A 17,269-nucleotide genomic window follows, 5' to 3' on the forward strand; every position below is an offset into this window, starting at 1 on the left:
GTTGCATAATTCTATTCTCATATTTCACAAACAGCAAACTCATTGACTTCATTCAGAGCTAATGAGGCCCTCTCTGCACTTGTATAAAGTTGCACTTCATTGTCACAGTTAACTTTCAGCCGTTTCAATTCTTATGGCTCCTTAGAGGTGGATGAATCTGTTTACTATTGGTCTAGGATACATTCTGCAATTTACACCAGGTAAGGGGTTTCAGGGACAAAGCTGTTTGTGGAGTCAATCCACCATGTTGGTCCAGACTGAAATATCTCAACGTCTATTTGATGAGTTACCATTTTTTTAGTGACATTCATGTTGCAAAGAAGATGACCGAAGACTGACCTTGTTGATCCCCTCATTTTTCTGAAGCATCAGTGTGAGGTAAATATTTGTTTTTTGGTGAAATAATGTGACAGGTGTTGGATGGATCGGCAGGATTTTTGGTACAGACTTTCCTTGTGCCCAGAAGATGCTCTGACTTTTTGTCATGATGTTGACATTCATGTCTCCCTCGAGATTAATTGTAATAACTAGGCTGAACCAAGTTTAAACTAATAAGATTCCTATTTGCCTCAACTGTGTTAATTGGCAAATGGTAGCATGTCACACTAATCTAAGATGATAACTGTGGAAAATTACGTGCTAAACATCAGTATGTTATTACTATCATTGGGACAACAACAAAAATGGGTACTTTGTTTTCTGAAGTGCAGATGGTAACAGATAACACAGGCAGCTGCTTCAAGCATGAACAACAGATCTGGTGTAGGGCAACTTAAGTTTTTTTTGCATTTTATCAAGGTTTTTACAATATTATCAAAGAGAGCTCAAATCCCTCCTTTCCCTCAGTGTTATCCCAGCCCACAAGGGAATCTGTTCTTCATCGGGTGTCACAGTCTCCTCTCTGCACCTTTACCCCACCTCGAGGATCTGGAGGAAGAGCCCTGATCCTGGAACATAGGGAACACAATCTGACCCTATCCACACCAGGAAGGACACGTTGCTCAGTGACAGGCTGGAGGAGAGGAAGGAAAAACACCAGCAGCAGCAGAAAATGAAGGTCCTTTGTTCGCCTTGTGCCTCATGAGACAGTTTGTGTTGGCAGATTTACGACCACCATGCTGATCAAAAGCTGGTGCCATGAAGGCTGGGAGTCCGAGTGCCATGGCGAGAGATCTAGAGTAAAATGTCGAGAATCTGATGTGAGTTTATCACTGCTCTTTGCTTCACCTCCTACGTTTGTTTAAAACATAGGTGAACTGCAAGATTAGCTTCAACATGTTGCTGGTTACACTGTGACACCACCCACATCCTTTCCTCAAAGTGTGCTATAACCTAGCAGAGCCAGGGGCCGTGTAGGCTGCACCGAGGCTAAAGTCCTGGAGAAAACATTTGGTATCTATAAACTACATTCTCTTATAATAGCTGAGCCTGATCCAGAGAGTAAAAAAACATAAACATGAAGTAAAAGGGTTCCCAGAGAGGTTAACCATATGACATGAAGCAAAAAGAGGGAATTACCTCATATTGTCAAAATAACAGAAAAGCTTGAACCTGCCATTTCAAATATATCAAGACCAGGCATGTCAAGATTACAGTATTTATGGCCCAGTATCGCATACGTTTTAATGTCTCATTGGCCTATAAAGGCCACAGCAGCAGCAGCAGCAGTTCCTGACTTAGCTTAGCTAGTTTTAGCTGGCCAGTACTGAATTAGAAATATACAATATTTTTTCTCCTGGCGGATTTCAAACCTCTGGCTATATATATATATATATATATATATATATATATATATTTCCCTTGGGATCAATCTATCTATCTATCTCTATATTACACTTAAGCCTAACCTGATTGAATTATGTTTGATATTTCATTTTTAGCTGCTTCTATGTTCTTTTCCCCCACAGGATTGCACTTATATGATAACTGATCATTAGGATCAATACCATTTCACCAGTTTTCACCTGTGATATTTTAAGAGCGATTAAACACTAAACTTGCACACTGACTTGAGCAACATGTGCCTGCAGGAGGATTTGCAGTTTTATGGACAAACACTGGGGGGCGCTCTTTTTCTTGCCGGCCGTTGCCATGGTGAATCATAGTATCGGGGCTCCATTCATGATGGCTTTTTATAGTCTTGGTGCTTAACTCAGAGCCAACCTACTCAGAGTTAATTGATCTAACTCAGATCAGCTGTTCTGAAACTGGAAACTCAGAGTTTTCAGAGTTTTCTCAGCGCAAATCATCTCAGAATTCACGGTTTAACTCAGAGTTTGTTGAACCTCCTTCTGGTGGTTATCATTACTATTATTAACAACAATAATAATAATAATAATAATAATAATAATATTTGTATTGTTGTTCTTGTTGTATAACCACCATCAAACCATTCATTTCAGCTTCATGCCCTGCGATTGACTGGCGACCAGTCCCGGGTGTGTACCCCGCCTCTCGCCCGTCGTCAGCTGGGATAGGCTCCAGCTTCCCCGCGACCCTGACGGATGAGCGGTATAGAAAATGGATGGATGGATGGAGTTCTCCATTTGCAGTGTGCAGCTGCCCTCTACTGGTAAGTGTGAAAAAACTACGAAGTGTTGTTGTCTTACTCATGGGGCTCCTCCTGCATTGGATGCACTACATTGAAATTTTTACATGGATGTGGTCATGGTGCCATTTCATTGGAGAAGTATGGCAAACAGAGTGCCCAAAGAAAAGAGAAAAAGAGATGGAAATTACAAGGATCGGGGTCCAGAGGAGGCTAACCCATGAGGAAGCAGCAAGGAAAGGAAAGATTCAAGAACTTTGAGAAAACACAACATGTGGGAAGACTGATGAATATGTATTTTTGTAAGGGCAGGGTGAAGTTCTTAGCATTTCAGGCCATTATGATTAACTGTACTGCTGAGGCAGAAAGAAAGCGAAAAAAAGTAGAAATAGTTGTTGATGCAAGGTGCAGGCGCTGTTGAAGAAGGCTTTCAGGCCCTCTTAGGGTTTAGACTGAGTAGACTAGTCAGATGGGGAGAAACTTGCAACAGTCTGGATACAAAACGCCTCTAAAAACCAAAGAAGAAGAGCATGGTGCTCTTGCCCACAGCATTTCTAAGCACTCTATATCAGAGTTTCTTTGTTATTGCCTTTGGACTTTGGTGCATGTCACTTCCGGCTTCGCATGACAACCACCCCGCTTCGACGACCAGTCATCTGAACGCTGTTGACTCTGTCCCTTTTGACAAACAGTCTGACGCGCTCACAGGCACGTCGACTTCCCCCCCATTTTAGACAAGTTTGTTGACGCTGTGATATTTCTGCGAGATGATACCGAGGAAGCGGCACGTCTTATTGCTATGGATGATCATCTGCTCCGGCATGACGGAGGCTATCGAGCCCATCAGCACCAGTATTGCAGTTGGTATGGCTGCGGCTCTGACTGGGTTTTTAGCTAGCTACCAGAATATACTCTACTATTTCCACGAGTGCTGCCGACCCGAGTGGATATCTTTCAACAGGACAGGTAAGACGGTATCCAGGTAACACATCAGCCACCATATTTGATTCTGTGTTGTGCTCGCTTCCAACGTAATAGCTGTAACGGTAAGCTAACGTTAACTTTAGCGGACGAGGTACATCTGTTACGTCATATCTTGCCTACATACATATATATATAAATTGCACAAGCTCGTATGTTGATAAATCTAATTCTGTAAATGTAGTTATTTTCACCCCTTTAAACTTTGTCAAACATTTCTGTTGTTGCGTCAAATAGAGCACGGCGTGCTTTGTCGCGTTTCTATGACGTATGAGGAAGTTCCCCGTTGTAAAGAAGCTAGTTAGCCTACAGATTTAGCGCGGTTTTATCCGTGCTGTTATGGTGGTTTTACTAGCTAAATACGATTGAATTTAGGTATTGGGTGGTTTCCACGATGAAAACGGCGCGGTTACATTTATTGTTATACGTCATTTCGTCAGCCAGTGTGCTGGTTAACACATTTGAACCGATCACAACAACAGTAGTTTTAGGTGTTAGTGCGGCACTGGGACGGACAATCTGGAATTACTTCCATGAAAGTTGTGATCCCAAATGGATAGCCTTCAATGCAACAGGTGAGCAGCTGTGAGCAAATGTGTAGATAGTGGCTCGTTTTGTTTTAAAGCACTGTAACGTAACCTCTGTACGCTAACGAGCGTCTTGTGGGCGAGATGCTGAGAACGATGTTCCTTTCAAATGTTTGCAGCTAGTAATACTGTTGACCGCGTGCTTTGCACCATTTAGGTCTCGAGGCTGACCTGGAAAGCAAACTGTACGGACAGCACATCGCCTCACGCATCATCCTGAAGGCTGTGAGCGGATTCATGAGCAACGACAACCCAAAGAAGCCCCTGGTGCTCTCTCTGCACGGATGGACCGGCACGGGGAAGAACTTTGTCAGTCAGCTAATTGCTGAAAACCTTTACAAAGAGGGAATGGACAGCAGCTTTGTTCACATTTTCACATCTGAACTTCACTTCCCACATTCGAGTCAGCTTGATACCTACAAGGTACGATGACGAATGGGTAGAGCCCATAAACCTTCAGTTGAAAAACTCACTTTGCTCTGTGTTTCCTTTTTGATATGCATGTCCTCCTCTTTCTCTTCAGTCTCAGTTACAGCAGTGGATTAAAGGCAACGTCACCAACTGTGCACACTCCATGTTCATCTTTGATGAGATGGACAAGATGCATCCTGGCTTGATTGACAGCATAAAGCCGTACCTGGACTACTATGACAAGCTGGATGGAGTTTCTTATCGGAAAGCCATCTTCATCTTCCTCAGGTAAAAAGGAAAATCTGACCCGTCAAGCATAAAGGCATAAATCTCTGGTCACATTAATAGCAAGTACTGAAAGGAGAAAAACAGTTCTAACAACAATTCTATGTAATAATGTAAAACAGACCCTTACACTAATATATTTTTAAAAACCCTAAAATATATTTAAGCCTTTCACTCTTATCTATAGGTTGTTTAAACACATTGTATGCCTCTGTATGGTATGTTGTTTTTTTGTAAATGTAAAGCACCATATTCTAACATGTTGCCATTTCTGATCTTCTTCCTAGCAACGCTGGAGCGGACAGCATCATACAGACCGCTTTAGAATTCTGGAAAACAGGGCGAAATCGAGAAGAGATTGAACTCAGAGACCTGGAGACGGCGCTCTCTCTGTCAGTCTTCAACAACAAGAAAAGTGAGTAGAGTGTAAATTAAATGAATACTTTGGAACGGGTGCTTGTCATCCAGAAGCTGGATCTGATGAAAAGTGTGGATTTTTGTGCTACTGGATGTATCTGTTCATCTCTTTCTGTAGGTGGCTTGTGGCATACAAGCTTGATTGACAAGAACCTGGTCGACTTCTTCGTCCCCTTTCTGCCTCTGGAGTACCAGCACGTCGTCCAGTGCGCCTTGGCCGAGATGAAAGCCAGAGGACTTAAGCCGGACAAGAAAGTGGCCGACCAGGTGGCCAGAGATTTGGTCTACTTCCCCAAATCTGAGAGAGTGTTTGCTGTCAAAGGCTGCAAGACGATAGAGAGCAAGTTAGACTACTACACATAATGTCAGTATCTCATAGACACTGTGTTTAAACACTATGTGCACTTTTTTTGAAAGAAAGAAAAAATGCTCAGCCAAGTGACTAAAGAGAGGAAGTGACCCTGACTGAGTGAAGTCTCTGCACAGGTTTCTCTGTCTTGACCTAACATGGAGGAGTTCGGCAGGCCTTCTCCAGTGTTGCGTCTCGCTTAAACTGAACGAAGAGGGTGATGAAAGAGCGAAGAACCTGTTGAATGAAAAAATAATAAGACTTGAAATGCTATCCCGTGTAACAGATAAAAGGGTTTGATCTCTGCTTTTATGTCACACCACAGCAACAGTCTGGGACTTGTTTCGATGAAGGGTCTGAATGACCAAGAGGTGTCCTGTTAGTGAAACTATGGACTGTCATATGTTTGTATTTGTAGATAACAGGAAACACTGGCCTTAATTCTTTTTAATTTCTATGCTAGTTTTTTTTCTTTTAAGATATACTGAGTTATTTTACACGTGTCCACTGTATATATGAGTTCATTGACAGTCAGCGTTGGCCTTAAAGCAAAGTCTCACCATACAAAGACACAATGCAGAAAACGGTTTGGGTGCCATACCAAAATAAGATGTGTTTTTATACAGTGCAGCCACACACTTTTAATATCTTATCTGGCTCTCATGAAACATCACAAATAGATTTTGTTAGATAATATGTACTGTAATTAATGTGTCAGTAGTGAAATATTTCCAGATGTAATTTTGCCTTACATTGATGATTTCTTGACTCTGTGAACTCAGGATTCCCACAACACAAGAATACTGTTTTTTTTCTTTTTTACCAACACTTAAAAGAATTGCAGACTGTTCAGAATACAACATTTTAATGATATTGTAATGTAATTGATTAATGATATCCAGTAATTTAAAAACTACCTGAAAGTTTCCTTCAAAACATTATACTCTGTACTATCATTTGTCTTTAAAAAAGAAGCAAGTGTTAAGTCATATGTATTTCTTCTCTAGCATTGCTGTGGAAAGAAGTGCTCTGGTTCTCAAAATCGGATGGTTTTGAAACCATTAAGAAAATGTAATGGAACATTTTCTATACGTTCGCTCACAGTTTGCATGCGAAGCAGCTTTTGGTGAACTGTGAAAGAATGTTGTTGGTGTGGATGTTGGTGTAAAACACCACACGAACAAATCACAAATAAAATCTGGATTATTTTTTTTTTGCGTCACTGTCTCATACATGCTTTCACATTTTTGGTTGAGGTACCTTGAAAGTGCTTGAATCTCACTCCTGAGGAAAACAAAGCTGTATGGTCCCTTTCTGTACATACGGATATATTTGTAATGACAAAAATGTTCAGCTGTAGCCACTGTCAGAGCTGCACCAGCAGTGAGTGAAAACTGTCAATAAGCAGGTTCAGGTGCTTCTGTTTGTGTCTTATGCAAAGAACCAAAATGTATTAATGCAACAAACATTTCCCCTTCCTTACAGCTCTGACCATGCAGATTTGTCTCTTCCTCTTTTTATTTGCTAAATGCAAGGGGTGAACATGATGCCAAAGTGGCAGCTGAAAGCTTGGACTGAAATAAGAGTTGTGTAATAATCAAACAAACTGTGAAACACGACTGTGCAAAGGGTAACTGTAGCTCACAAAGAAGCAGTTGTGACAGTGTTGTAGGCCAGCAGATGTTTTTATTATGCCAACCTATCAGGCTTTTCACACTGAAAGGTGACAGTTTGTTTAGTCCAAAAACCGTAGATTTGTGCTCAGCCTGGTCCCAGGTATGAAGCCTGTTTCAGTCTGGGCCTTTGATCCACCAATGATCCGCAGAAATCTGCAGCTCCCCAAGATTTAACCTGCTGCTCCAGTTTTTCGAAGATGAAAATTTTATTGTAAGCTGCTTCCTGTCCTTTTCCCCCTCAGACATTGTAGTGCAGTGCACACAATGAGGAGTAAGGAGGAGGAAGACGCGTTTTGGTAAAGACAAGTACTGTTTTGCGCCCTTTGTGGGATGTGACGTTCTGTGAAAATTACAACAACACTGATGTACTGCTCGTCTGTTTTTAGGAAGCAGGCTAGATCCCATTTCAGGCTTTTTTCTTCCAGGTTTTATGGCTCAGTTGTGGCCAGAAAGTATTAAGGGATACTTAGTCAGCATAGGAGATGAGCAGATAGACATACAATCAAAGCTTAACCAACTCAGTTAATCCAGCAACACCTCTTAACCACAGCTGTCTTTCTTCTTGTTAAAGTCACAGTAGCTAACATTGTAAGCAGGTGAGACAGTCACCCTAACGGTCTTGATACTCGTCCAATAATATATTAATTACACTCTGCTTGTTTTTCTAAAGCTGTCCTAACCATCATGTGAAACATGTGACAGTCCAGGTACTGCTTCAGACAACTGTCATGTGATCAGTCTTATACTTTTAAATATAAGGCAACAGCTACATGAAGTGGAATACAGTATGTTACAGTATGCCTTTTGTACCTCTGAGAATGTGTTAAAAAGTCAGATTGTTAGATAGCTATTAAAGGCATACTTGTCATTTTTACTCAACTTAATGTGACAATTTCTGTCATGTGAACAAAGTCTGAAAGGATGTTTGTATTTATTACAGGGTCATATTGCATGTCTGTCCTTTGCCATTTCATTTTTCATCTACATTTTGTAATACTGTAATTTTTTTTGAGCTTGTCTGATTTCTGGAACAAATTAATCTTGGTTCACTTTGTTGGTATTACCTGTCCTCGTCATGATCAGCCCTGCTTGTTATAATATACACACCTCTGAAAAAATCAGGATAGTCTGAGTTAATAGCAAGCAAGCCAAGAAAACAAAAACAAAAGTGTCATGTCAGGTTTATTTATTTCACATCCAACACAGTAATCACCATATGTTTTTCTTTCCTTTGAGCGTCTTTCTCTTTCAAAAACTGCTGTGTTGCCAAGTGCAGCCTCAGTGATCCTCCTGAAGGTCCTCGTGTGATTTGAAGCCCCTTGCTTGTTGCATCTTTGTGTTTATTTTGTAGTCAACACTCCTCGTGTCAATTCAGAGTTATCAGGCACAGTCTGTACAAAAAGTCAAGAGTCTTATACCAGCAGAACTGCATTAATGCAGCCGTCGTTCTCTGGGTTGTTCGTCACCTGAGCATATTTACCTGTGAAGTAACAGATATGGTTTAATTACAACAGTACCACATGCCACACGTACATGCACTTGCCATATATAGAATATTTACATTAAGTATCACATCTGAAATGTTTCAGACCTTAGAATTTGTCACAGTATGATTCCTCAACACCTTAATCTTCAAGTTATATCCAACTGTGTTGTGTTTCTACAGCAGTATCTCACTGTGTTTATCAAGTCATTGTTTAAGCCTTTGAACTGAATTAATTTCTGAAGTAGGTGACAGGCACATTACTGTAGAGCATTTAAATACACTGACCAACAGAATCTTGAGCACTCACCCCAGATAACCTTTCCTCCTTGTGTAACCAAGCCCAGCTCGCTGACATTGATCTCTATGACTGTTCCTTTTGTGATGACTCCCAGAGACGTGTAGAGAGGTGAGGAGGGGTTCTTCTTCACGCCGAGGATGGGAAGGCAGAATGTGGCCTTCAGCTCCGGATGTGTGACGTGAGCCTTCTTAAAACGCAACCCCTAAAGCGGATATGAGAGTGGGAGGTCATTTAGGAGTTCAGCTGTTTAAAACTGGAACGTGCAATTCAACTTCAACATTAAACTTGAATGGAGAATGTAACATGTCTAGGGCCGTACTGAGCACTGAAATTTGTGTCATAAAATACAACAGCAGACACTTGAAACTTAATTTGGTGCAGCCTCAAACACGACATTTAAAACATTTCCACGACACTGTGGTCTTACCATGGGTCTGATGAAACGCTCATATTTTGGAGGTTTACGCGTGAAGCCGTCACCGACAAAGCAAACTTTGGTGACCATTCTTTTCCAGGCCTTCTTTTGTCTCTTTCCGGTTTTGATGACTTTCAGCACTTCTGTCTCTCCCTGGGCACGCACCTTTGGCAGGGGCACCTCCCATTTACCCTGAACATTAGAACATTACAGATTTGCATTCAGGAACCAATTATATTATTTGAAAACACCACAGACATTATTACCAAAAAAAAAAACAAAAAACAAATGACAAATACATTTTGCATAACAGTAAGAAGTCTTCAGTGTAGCTTGTTACTTAAGAATCACTGCCAACAAGCAGATACTTACAGCCTTCTCTTTCCTCTTCTGTTTGATCATGTTGGAGAGGACCTTAGCACGGGACTGTCCCTCTCTGTCCAACAGGTAGGCTGGCACTGCTCCCTCGGGGGTCTTGTCATCGTTCTTCTGCTTGGTCTTCCTCTGTTCATGCATTTTGATGCTGCAAAGATACAAGGCAGAATTGTTTGGCTGTTTGTTAGTTTCCATGGCTTGTTTTTTTTTTTTTTTTTTTTTTTTAAACAGCCAACATTCATAAAGACAAGCCCAGTTTTTCTCTCTAATACACTCACGTCTTCTTCATCTGGATCTTCTCTGCATGTCTCTGTTTGTGGTACAGTTTGGCCTTCAAACCAATCAACTTCCTGGCTTTGTGTGACCGCTCATGAGCCTCACGGCTCTCCTTCTTCCTTTTCTTTTCATGATGGTCAAGGCGGTAGCCATGCCGCTTGCGATGTAACTCAATGTGCTCGTTCTGGGGCTACAAAAGAAAAAGAAAACATACACTTTCATTCTAATTGGCCACAGCATAATAAATAGATAGATACTTTATTGATCCTGAGGGAAATTCAAGTTCCAAGTTCAAGAAATGCACAGGTTTGGTTTAGATTTATAATTTCCAGTTTCATCCAGTAAGTTAAGTCCTTATTTATAAGTTATGATTGACTAATCAATCGGATTAGTCAATCGGATTAGTCAATCAAGCAAAGGATGTCACTTTGGGCTCTGACGTATCATATATTTTCAGACCAAACGATGATGAAAATAATTGCTAAATCTGCCTATACAGAGAAAAAAAAACAGCTTGAATCTCAAGTTAAAGAATTACAGAGGCAAAATCTAGCAACATAACTAAGTGACATCAATGAGACGCACACCGCATTTAAACACTTAACAGCTTTTAAGGTTTACAGTTTTAGAAAATATAGAACTGAAAGTGCCGTACGGGTGGTAAGGAAGCTTTAACTCTTTAAAAAGAAAACAAGCTTTCATGCTCAAACTCCTACTATATTAACAGTATTCCTGTCAGTGCAGGCAAAATGATTTTCACTAAACACAACACCAGAGCAGAGCAGCACGTCACCGCGCCACATGTGAACCAAAGCTAATGCTAACACAGTATGCTAAACAGTTAAACTGCCTGAAAAAGTCAAATAACAGAATAAAGACGGATTGCCTTCTTACCATCTTGTGTGTGAGAAGTTAGGTGTTACAGTGAATACGTCGCAGGTGGTAAGCGTTGGCAAAGACGCGAGATATTTGGTGCCTTTTTCTTAGGCTTGGGTCCTTTAGGTGTTGTTTTCCCCGAAGCCGATACTTAGAGGAAGTGCGTAATCGTGACGTAGAAGGTTGTCCGTTGGTTTAATATGATCGTCTTCGTCTTAACAAAGCTAACGTGACAGTGAACCGTTTTAAAGACAAATTATACATTCCTGGCAGGATTTAGCTAAATAATTGATTTATAACTTTTTTGTACTTGTAAAAAAAATTTTTACATTTGTTGATATTGACAGGACCGATTTTGTTTTCGTTCCACACACGCTTGTTTCTGGGGAAGTATTTTGCAGCTGAGCCTTGTGAAAGCGTGACATTTAACGCCGTAGATAATGTTGTTTTGTAGGACATTTTAATTCTTCAGGCTGACATTGCTTAGTCTTACTTTCACTGCGATGTTGCTTTACAGTAGTTCGTCTAAAGCGCAGGGTGATTCCGGGGGGGAAACTTGGACGTTAAACGGATATTAAAACTCTGCGTTACAGCCTCCTGGACATGTTAGGAAGAATGATTTGGGTACGATATGATGTGCCAAACCAAGGTCTGTCAGTGAAGCATGTAAATATTGTGTTGACCTCATCACAGCGTCGTTGTCATTCACAGGGAAGGTATTTATTAACTGCTGGGCTCCGGTGCTGCAGGTGTGGAGTGAGCTGTCATGTAAGAAGACGCTACAGCTTTCTTTCAGGTAGCGCTCGTTTTTGTCAGATCTTTTATGATAAGCTAATGCTGATGTGATAAGCTAATGCTGATGCGATGCTTTAATTAGTTGCAAACAAGACAAAAAGTCAAGTTTCTCTGACATTTGCTGGTTTAGGTTTAATAGATATTTATTCTAAATAGCTTTGCTGACAAAACCACGACATGGTCAGTTTAGTAGCGGAACTTTTCATCATGTTCAGGTTGCTCTGTTGTCATGTATAATGCAGTCTCAAATTTTCTATTTTTTATTCCGAGCACTGAACATATCAGACATCAGTAAAACATCTGCCAATAAAGATAATATATTCTGCTTGAAAACTCTAGAAAAGCTATTAGCTGTTTGCAAAGTCAAAAATCAAATTTGAAACTCAAAATATACTTTTTGAACTACACAAGCAGTTATAAAATTCCCTTTGAGCTGCTGAAACTTGATGTGCGTTTAATTTTGTTTTAGATGTATTCACAAAATTACTAATCCTTTAATCAATAAGATAATGAATGATGCAGTGGAAACTGGTCATGGATAGCATGACTGATTCATCATCACCCTAAATGTTCTCTGTCACAGATGATGTCAAATCATTGCGGGCGGTGGTCAATCCTGATATATCCAAGTAAGTCATCACAGTCTGCAGTCTCAGCTCTTTAGTTTCAGCTGTGTTCTGGGCTTTGTGGTTAACCTGTGCTCTGGTATTTACAGGATCCGCAACATCGGCATTATGGCCCACATTGATGCAGGAAAAACAACAACCACAGAAAGGATGCTTTATTACTCTGGTTATACCAGAGCACTAGGAGGTGTGTAGGATGGTGAAAACAAGATGTGGCCACAGCACAACTCTTTGTTACCCTTGAAATTCCCGTTTGTTTCTGTCTCTTTAATTTATTCCTGCAAATCATTTGCTTTCAGATGTGGACGATGGGGATACAGTCACAGATTTCATGACTCAAGAGAGGGAGCGTGGCATCACCATACAGTCTGCAGCAGTCACATTTGATTGGAAAAGTTATAGAATAAACCTTATAGACACCCCAGGTAGAAATGGCATCCTTGTGAGAATAAAACATCCAGTGTTGAGAAGCCACGGAAACACGACTCTCTGTGTGTAATTGCAGGACATGTTGACTTCACTCTCGAGGTAGAGCGGGCCCTTCGTGTTCTTGATGGAGCTGTTGCCGTGTTTGATGCGTCTGCCGGTGTTGAGGTTAGCCCGGCGCTCTCAAACGTCTTCTTCTTTCATTGAAACATTTGTTTTTAGCTATATAACTCTGAACACGGTCACTGATGTTGCCTTGAACACGCCAACAGGCTCAAACTCTGACTGTGTGGAGACAAGCAGAGAAGCACCACATTCCCTGCATTTGTTTCCTAAATAAGATGGATAAACCGGCGGCAAAGTGAGTGACTAAACAGTCCCACCATATATGAGATTTTTCGTTCTTGTTTTTCAAAATTTTACTGAAAATTGTCTTCCATTTTTTTCTCTCAGCCTTAGTTTTTCTATAGAGAGCATAAGACAGAAGTTGAAAGCCAATCCAGTCCTACTGCAGGTAGGCTTTATAGAAAAACACACATGAAGAAAAAAGTGATGAATATCCATCTGCCATAAAAGACATTACTTGGATTAAGACAAAATCTGTTTGTATTAGTTTATTATTCGAGTTGACTTTAGTTTGTACTGACAGTCACACATCTAAAAATCTGTTGGCAGTATGGTATCGTGTATTTTCGTCATCTCACGCAGAGCTTCATGTTTCATAGATTCCTGTTGGCAGTGGCAAAAACTTCTCAGGTGTTGTGGACTTGTTAACTAACCAGAAGCTGCTATGGGAACAAGGATCTTTGGGAGATGATGGCCGAATGTTTAAAAGCAAACCTCTTGACAAGTCGGATGAGCCCGAACTCCTGCAGGAGGTCAGCGAGGCCAGGACAGCTTTAATTGAACAGGTACACAACGCAGCACTTTACAGCAATGCAGACAATCAATCATAAATATAGAACAAAAATGTTAATACGTTTCAGATTTCCTCTCCAGTTTATGTTTCTGTTCTCGCTCACAGGTTGCTGATCTGGATGATGAGTTTGCTGAACTGCTGCTGACTGATTTTAGTGACAATTTTGATGCCATTCCCTCTGTCAGAGTAAGTGTTGTGCTGCATGGTCCACAATATAAAAGCCTGTAAAGTAGCGATGTTACTTGTCAGCAATGTTCCCCCTAAGATGCGCGCTTGCGCAGTCGCGCACTGCTCTCGTGTTCTGCGCTCACAGAAAATCTATGCAGCGCATAACATAAAATCCAACCTGAACTGTAAATAAAATAAACATATAACAATTTATTATTTACCATTTTGCAATGCAACTCAGTGAGTGTCAGGTGACAAGTTGCAACAAGCGGTAACCTCAGATAAAACGACTTACACTGTCCAGCCAATGATATGATGCGGTTCACACGCATTTACTTACGCAGCCAATCAGTGTCATCAGTAGCGTTTTATGCGTACGTGCCGCTGTTTTGAAGGTTTAAGGTTAGCGTAGTGTAGCATAGCTAATGGCTAAACCCTTATCATGGTGGAAAGACCGGCCACTTAGCAACACAAAGTAAATAAAGATGGAAAGGCTGTTTCTTAGATGTTGCTCACAGTAGTTCAGGGAGTTCTCAGTCTGTGTGTGCGCTCAGACACATGAACATTTATTGGGAACTTCGCTTGCGAGTTTCTGGCTGTTGGAGACTTGTGAGTGAGCAGTGCTGGTGTGTCTGCAGCTACAGGAGGCTGTGCGGCGGGTGACTCTGGCTCGTAAAGGCGTCCCGGTTCTCTGTGGGAGCTCTTTGAGAAACAAAGGTGTTCAGCCTCTTTTAGATGCCATCACGGCCTACCTGCCTGCTCCCTCTGAACGGCACCACGACCTGGTGTGAGTGATTTTTTTTTTAAGCTAAAACATCGACCAGAACTGTTATGGCACATAATTAAAGGACAATTCCTGCATGATTGGAGTCTGAGGCCTGTAAAGTCTTTTTCATTTGAAATTTAATGGAGCTGAATGAGCCTGAGAAGATGAACCAGACTGCTATTCATTATTTTAATAGCTTCTATTTTATGTTAAATGGATGGAAGATGGATAAAAAGCACATACATTCAAATCATGCTTGAATTATCCTTCAGTGAGTTTTTCAGAATAAGTTTTGATGTACATTTGTTCATAAGCTCTTCATCATCCTTCAGGCGGTGGTACAAGGACGACTTGTGTGCTCTGGCCTTCAAGGTTGTCCATGACAAGCAGCGTGGTCCTCTGGTATTTCTTAGGATTTACTCCGGTGTTCTGAAATCACAGACTGCTGTGCACAACATCAACAGGAACAGCATGTATGTTGTTTCCGTTACAGCTATGTCAGTTTTGACCAAAAATATTAGTATGATATGTGAAAACGTTTATTTTTCCTAACAGTGAGCGGATGAGCAGGCTGCTGGTGCCGTTTGCTGATCAGCATGTAGAAATCCCCTCGATGACTGCAGGAAACATTGCTCTGACTGTAGGACTGAAGCAGGTAGAGCATCACACATCACAGTCCTTATTTGCTCGTTAAAATATTCTCCCTGAAATGGGTTGTTAAATTAAGTTTCCTGCTTCCACTTAGACGGTCACAGGGGACACCATCGTTTCATCAAAGGCCTCGGCAGCAGCCGCAGCCCGCAGGGCCCAAAGTGACGACAGGGCGGGAAAGAATCATGGGGAGTTTGCCAGCGTGATTCTTTCGGGTGTGGAGGTCCCTGATCCAGTCTTCTTCTGCACCATAGAGCCACCCTCCTTGGCCAAGCAGGCCGGTAAGTGACTGAGTGAGTTATGGCTTTGCTACACATCCTCCACAAAGCTTGTAGTCGTTCACAAATGCATTATTTTTCTGTAAGATCTTGAGAATGCACTCACCTGCCTCCAGAGGGAAGACCCCAGTCTTAAAGTCAGGGTTGATCCTGATTCTGGCCAGGTAATACCATCATCAGATTACACAGGACTTCCATTAGTCAGAGCATCTGCCACAATGAACAAACCTCATGTCTGTCACTCTCATCTCCAGACCATTTTGTGTGGGATGGGAGAGCTGCATATCGAGATTATCCATGATCGAATCAAAAGAGAATATGGCATTGAGACTCACCTTGGACCTCTGCAGGTGGCTTACAGGGAGACAATTCTCCATGAAGCCTCTGCTACAGGTATAACAAATACACCTTTCTTAATGTTTGCATTGAATTATGTGTGTGTGGGAAGGATAATTGTTGTATTGTATACTGTGCTTGTCTCAATTTTTTGGCATCTAATAATGTAGATACACTTGACCGTACTGTTGGAGCGAGTCGACATGTTGTGACAGTAGAGTTGGCCATCAGGCCTCGGGACGTCTTCTCTGCGGGTGGTTTGTGTGACGTCGATTTCTCAGAAAAGTGCAAGGGGCATGTTTCACCAGAAATGAAGGAGGCCGTGGAAAACGGTGTACAAAGCTCATATCTTCAAGGTATTACTGAACAAAACTAATGTAGTGTCTTGCAAACCTGCTCTTTCTGTATCGCCAGATCGTATTGTTTAGGAGAAAGCTGAGACCCCTAAATGTTTTCAATGTCTGCTTCCACCTTCAGGTCCAGTGCTAGGTTATCCTTTACTGGGTGTGTCCACACTGATCCAAAGTGTCAACATGGGACAAGGAACATCTCCTGCCATGGTATCCGCCTGCGTGTCCCGCTGTATGCTAAAGGTAAACCGTTATAGCTTCCTATGTCAAAACAATCAACTAGTGAAATAAGACCCATAATGTAAAATAATGTATCCATAAATCCACTTGTGGTTCTTTGGATACAGGCCCTGAAGCTAGCAGGAGGTCAAGTTCTGGAGCCACTAATGTCACTGGAGGTGACAGTTGGGGAGGAGCACCTGAGCTCCGTGCTGGGGGACTTGGCTCAAAGGCGAGGGACCATCCGAGACATCCAGAGTCGTCACGACAACAAGGTGCTGCTCGCAAATGTGCCCCTGGCTGAGATGATGGTGAGATGATATCCAGTTCAAACATTTGTCTCCACTTTTCAGTTTAATTGGTCACCCTTGCAAATATTTACTATTCATACATGTTTCTTCCTAAAGGGCTATTCCACCATCCTTCGAACACTGACATCTGGCAATGCCACCTTCTCCCTGGAACTGGACACCTATGAAGCCATGAACCCCCAGGACCAGAATGCCCTCATTAAAAGAATGTCTGGTCTGCTGTGATTCACAGTGTGCAGCTGTTCAGCAATGGGACCAATGGCCTTCCGAGACAGAGGTGTGGCTAATACCAAAAAAGACATTTCTACGACTTACAGTAAAGACAAATACAGTAAAATGCTGTTATAGCATGAATACTCACTGCACCATGTTCTTAGTTGGAGGCAAAATAAAGTATTTAATTATCTTTTATTTTTTTATGAAATTAAACACCAGACTAGCATC

At 41.5% G+C, this 17,269-nt stretch overlaps 3 protein-coding genes across 4 annotated transcripts; 2 read left to right on the top strand and 1 right to left on the bottom strand.

Moving 5' to 3' along the window:
• Window positions 1-2,630: 2,630 nt before the first annotated feature.
• tor1 (torsin family 1) lies at window positions 2,631-6,732 on the top strand. Of its 2 annotated transcripts, none has more exons than XM_046374318.1 (5): window positions 2,631-3,514; window positions 4,274-4,539; window positions 4,640-4,815; window positions 5,100-5,227; window positions 5,348-6,732. In XM_046374318.1, exons 1-5 carry the CDS (start codon window positions 3,316-3,318, stop codon window positions 5,590-5,592), a joined length of 1,014 nt encoding a protein of 337 aa, XP_046230274.1. In that variant the 5' UTR covers window positions 2,631-3,315; the 3' UTR covers window positions 5,593-6,732. The 2 variants fall into 2 exon arrangements, with proteins under 2 accessions (XP_046230274.1, XP_046230275.1); XM_046374319.1 differs by lacking the exon at window positions 2,631-3,514 and adding an exon at window positions 3,557-4,104.
• Window positions 6,733-8,423: 1,691 nt separating this feature from the next.
• On the bottom strand, window positions 8,424-11,157 carry nsa2 (NSA2 ribosome biogenesis homolog (S. cerevisiae)). Its single transcript, XM_046374960.1, has 6 exons — window positions 10,999-11,157; window positions 10,107-10,294; window positions 9,826-9,976; window positions 9,466-9,645; window positions 9,048-9,240; window positions 8,424-8,734 (listed from the first exon to the last, which is right to left on the bottom strand). The coding sequence occupies exons 1-6, from the start codon at window positions 10,999-11,001 to the stop codon at window positions 8,667-8,669; spliced, it is 783 nt and encodes a 260-aa protein (XP_046230916.1). The 5' UTR covers window positions 11,002-11,157; the 3' UTR covers window positions 8,424-8,666.
• A 61-nt stretch (window positions 11,158-11,218) lies between these two features.
• On the top strand, window positions 11,219-17,236 carry gfm2 (GTP dependent ribosome recycling factor mitochondrial 2). Its single transcript, XM_046374957.1, has 20 exons — window positions 11,219-11,604; window positions 11,692-11,776; window positions 12,359-12,404; window positions 12,491-12,588; window positions 12,701-12,826; window positions 12,907-12,995; window positions 13,100-13,188; window positions 13,281-13,341; window positions 13,553-13,738; window positions 13,852-13,932; window positions 14,553-14,701; window positions 15,013-15,153; window positions 15,236-15,335; window positions 15,426-15,612; window positions 15,697-15,773; window positions 15,864-16,002; window positions 16,116-16,301; window positions 16,423-16,538; window positions 16,643-16,825; window positions 16,922-17,236. The coding sequence occupies exons 1-20, from the start codon at window positions 11,584-11,586 to the stop codon at window positions 17,048-17,050; spliced, it is 2,289 nt and encodes a 762-aa protein (XP_046230913.1). The 5' UTR covers window positions 11,219-11,583; the 3' UTR covers window positions 17,051-17,236.
• The last annotated feature ends 33 nt before the right edge of the window (window positions 17,237-17,269 follow it).

Source organism: Scatophagus argus, chromosome 20 (genome assembly GCF_020382885.2).
Source record: "Scatophagus argus isolate fScaArg1 chromosome 20, fScaArg1.pri, whole genome shotgun sequence".
Classification (NCBI taxonomy): Eukaryota; Metazoa; Chordata; class Actinopteri; family Scatophagidae; genus Scatophagus; species Scatophagus argus.

What these genes read in the sequence shown, in the direction of transcription:
- tor1 (XM_046374318.1), top strand. Translation starts at nt 3,316, where the DNA reads ATGATACCGAGGAAGCGGCACGTCTTATTGCTATGGATGATCATCTGC. An exon ending in GTCAGCTTGATACCTACAAG is followed by an intron (nt 4,540 to 4,639) that starts GTACGATGACGA and finishes CTTTCTCTTCAG; the next exon opens with TCTCAGTTACAGCAGTGGAT. An exon ending in GCCATCTTCATCTTCCTCAG is followed by an intron (nt 4,816 to 5,099) that starts GTAAAAAGGAAA and finishes TCTTCTTCCTAG; the next exon opens with CAACGCTGGAGCGGACAGCA.
- nsa2 (XM_046374960.1), bottom strand. An exon ending in AGAAGAGGAAAGAGAAGGCT is followed by an intron (nt 9,646 to 9,825) that starts GTAAGTATCTGC and finishes TCTAATGTTCAG; the next exon opens with GGTAAATGGGAGGTGCCCCT. An exon ending in AGGAGGAAAGGTTATCTGGG is followed by an intron (nt 8,735 to 9,047) that starts GTGAGTGCTCAA and finishes GTTACTTCACAG; the next exon opens with GTAAATATGCTCAGGTGACG.
- gfm2 (XM_046374957.1), top strand. Translation starts at nt 11,584, where the DNA reads ATGTTAGGAAGAATGATTTGG. An exon ending in ACGCTACAGCTTTCTTTCAG is followed by an intron (nt 11,777 to 12,358) that starts GTAGCGCTCGTT and finishes TCTCTGTCACAG; the next exon opens with ATGATGTCAAATCATTGCGG. An exon ending in TGTCCCGCTGTATGCTAAAG is followed by an intron (nt 16,539 to 16,642) that starts GTAAACCGTTAT and finishes CTTTGGATACAG; the next exon opens with GCCCTGAAGCTAGCAGGAGG.